Below are 2,541 nucleotides of genomic sequence, written 5' to 3'. Positions count from 1 at the left end.
GGCCCCACCTCAGACCTGCTGATTAGAATCTGCCTTTTGACCTGATCCCCAGGTGATTCGTGGACATATTTCATTTTGAGACCTGCTGCTTAACACTCCTGTGTGAGAGGGTGAGGAAGCCTAACTATATAGACACTTGGACTGTGGAGAATCTGTCTTTTCCTATCTCCTTCTGGGGGAAAAACTGTCATCAGGTCTCCCACAATTGGCACTTTGAGAAATGCCTACTTTAAAGATGAAAGGCCCAGCCTTACCGAGATGTTCCACATCATCTTGATGGCCAAGGGAAAGGCAGGGGACTGTGGGGCTCGCTCCTCTTCTCCTTGTGGGATGATATCTGGGCCTCTCTCTGGAAGAAGCCTGGTGCTCTCTGACACCTCCAGTTTCCGGGGCAACACAGGCATGGTGGCTTCATACACAGCAGCACTGCAGCCCTTGCCAATGGACTGTCCTATCAGATACTCCTCCAGCTGGAAGCCCTGCCAGCGTCTAGTGTCCAGCGGGTCAGGGAGCAGCTTGTTTTTCTGTGTAAAAATTGCCTGCGAAGGGAAAAAGCATGCGCTGTGAACCAGGGAGACTAGAAAGGCTTACGTAAAGAGAAATAGGAGAGGGGAGGTATGATGGGCAAGGTCTTCACCAACAAGATCGAGAACTATTCTAAACACAACCAAATTAGGTTTTACTGCTCAGCTTAGGCTCAGGCCATCCTGCCTTTCGCATTATTCAGAATAATTTTTCTCAAACGCTGTTGCTTCACTGCAATCACAGAGACAACACAACACAGAACGTTAATTAAGAGGTCAGAACTTCCAAATTCTGCAGCTAGCACACCACTCCTTTGCTGCCTGTCAAGCCCCTAGCACAATGTTGGCGGTTTCTGATTATGGAGGCAGTTCTCTCTGCAGACCTTGGCAGGCAGCTACTGGAAGGTTACCAGGAGCTGTAGATGGGCAGGCGTATGTAGTCAACAGCCACCCCTCCACTTGTGAATGACCTCAGGTTGCTTTTGCAGACAAGGGGGTGAAATCAGGAGGATCCCTGGAGCTGAGTCATTAAATCCTGTCTTCCTGTCTCTACCTCTTAGGAATCTGGCGGGCCCCCTCTGTTTTCAGAAAGGAAATAGGAGTACAAGTATTTTGATGGAAATAGATGGAAGTGCAGGTGCTGGTGGGGATGCACTAGGAAAGAGCCCACTTCCCAAACATCAAGTCCTTTCCTACTTCAGGGAGGTAACATCGTTTGCCCAGTCACCAGGCTCCACCTCAAATCCTGTCTGATCTGCTACTCCCTTCCTTTCTGTGGTTAGTCACTCACCTCCAGACTTTCCCATTCTCACGTCATCCTTTCACCTGCTTCTGAGCCAGATTAAACTACACTGTGTCCATGTGTCACTCTTCTGTTCAAAAACTTAACCAATAGGTTATTCAGTGCCTTGTGCTGGTACTTCCTGTATGTGAAAGCTGTTTAGCCAGGCTGGTCCGTGCACTACCCACACTTACCTTTCATATGCCTCCCTCTAAACCTTTGCTCACACTACTCCTCCCACCACCTAATTCTTTTGTATTGCTCTGCCTGGCTCATCCATCAGGTCCCCTCTGTATAGCCAGCCCTGACAACCCAGCCCACAGCAGCCTTTCCATCTGGAGGATTCCTAAAGCACTTAGTATCTATAAGCTAATACACCTTTCACGATAACTTCTACTTTTTAAAAAAATGAAAGTCTATCTTGTCTATTCGTTTCTAAATTCCATGGAGCAGAAGCAGTATTTTGTAGAGCAATCCTTTTTCAACCATAGTTTTGAGAATGAGATATATATTTTTTTAAGTTTTTATTTTGAAGTAATTATAGACTCATAGGAAGTTGTAGAAAGATAATACAGAGTGTTAATTCAATTTTCCCTAACAGCGACATCTTATAAAACAGCAGTACGATATCAAAACTGGGAAAGTGATATTGGTACACTACTGTTAACCAGAGCTTACTCAGTTTTCACCATCTTTTTTAACCTACACTCGTGTGTGCGTGTGTGTGTGTGTCTCTATGCCATTTTATCTCAGGTAGAGATTCGTGTAATCGCCACCACAATCAAGATACAGAACTGCTCCATCACCACAGAACTCCTTTGTGTTACCTCTTTGTATTTGCACCACCCCCACCCAGTCCCTATCCCCTGGCATCCACTGATCTGTTCTCTATGTCTACAGTTTTGTCATTTAAAGAATGTTATATAGATGGAATCCCACATATAAGCTGCTGGGATTGACTTTTCACTAAGCATAACGCCCTTGAGGTTCATTCAGGTCCTTACCTGAATCAATAGTCAATACCTTGTTATTTCTTGCTATTTCATTGTATGGATATATCAGAGTTTGTTTAACTATTCATCTGCTGAAGGACATTTGTGTTGTTTATATTTTGCCATTATGAATGAAGCTGCTATGATTCATGTAAAAAAGTATTTACTATTTTAAAAGTAGTAAAATATACATAACATAAAACTGACCATTTTAACCATTTTTAAGTGTACAGTTCGGTGGCAT

The 2,541-nt window shown here is 44.1% G+C and overlaps 1 protein-coding gene across 2 annotated transcripts in view; it reads right to left on the bottom strand.

Annotated features, from left to right (window-relative positions):
* PINK1 (PTEN induced putative kinase 1) overlaps positions 1 to 2,541 on the bottom strand; it is a 16,422-nt gene that overhangs the window by 9,385 nt on the left and 4,496 nt on the right. The window contains exon 2 of one of the 2 annotated variants that reach the window (XM_011357515.2): positions 255 to 539. In XM_011357515.2, the coding sequence (XP_011355817.1) occupies positions 255 to 539 (285 nt within the window). The remainder of the gene's footprint in view (positions 1 to 254; positions 540 to 2,541) is intronic. The other variant, XM_011357514.2, reaches the window with a different exon arrangement.

Source organism: Pteropus vampyrus, unplaced genomic scaffold (genome assembly GCF_000151845.1).
Source record: "Pteropus vampyrus isolate Shadow unplaced genomic scaffold, Pvam_2.0 Scaffold36, whole genome shotgun sequence".
Lineage (NCBI taxonomy): Eukaryota > Metazoa > Chordata > Mammalia > Chiroptera > Pteropodidae > Pteropus > Pteropus vampyrus.
The sequence above is the reverse complement of the archived record's forward strand: the minus strand, read 5'-3'. Positions and strand labels throughout refer to the sequence as shown.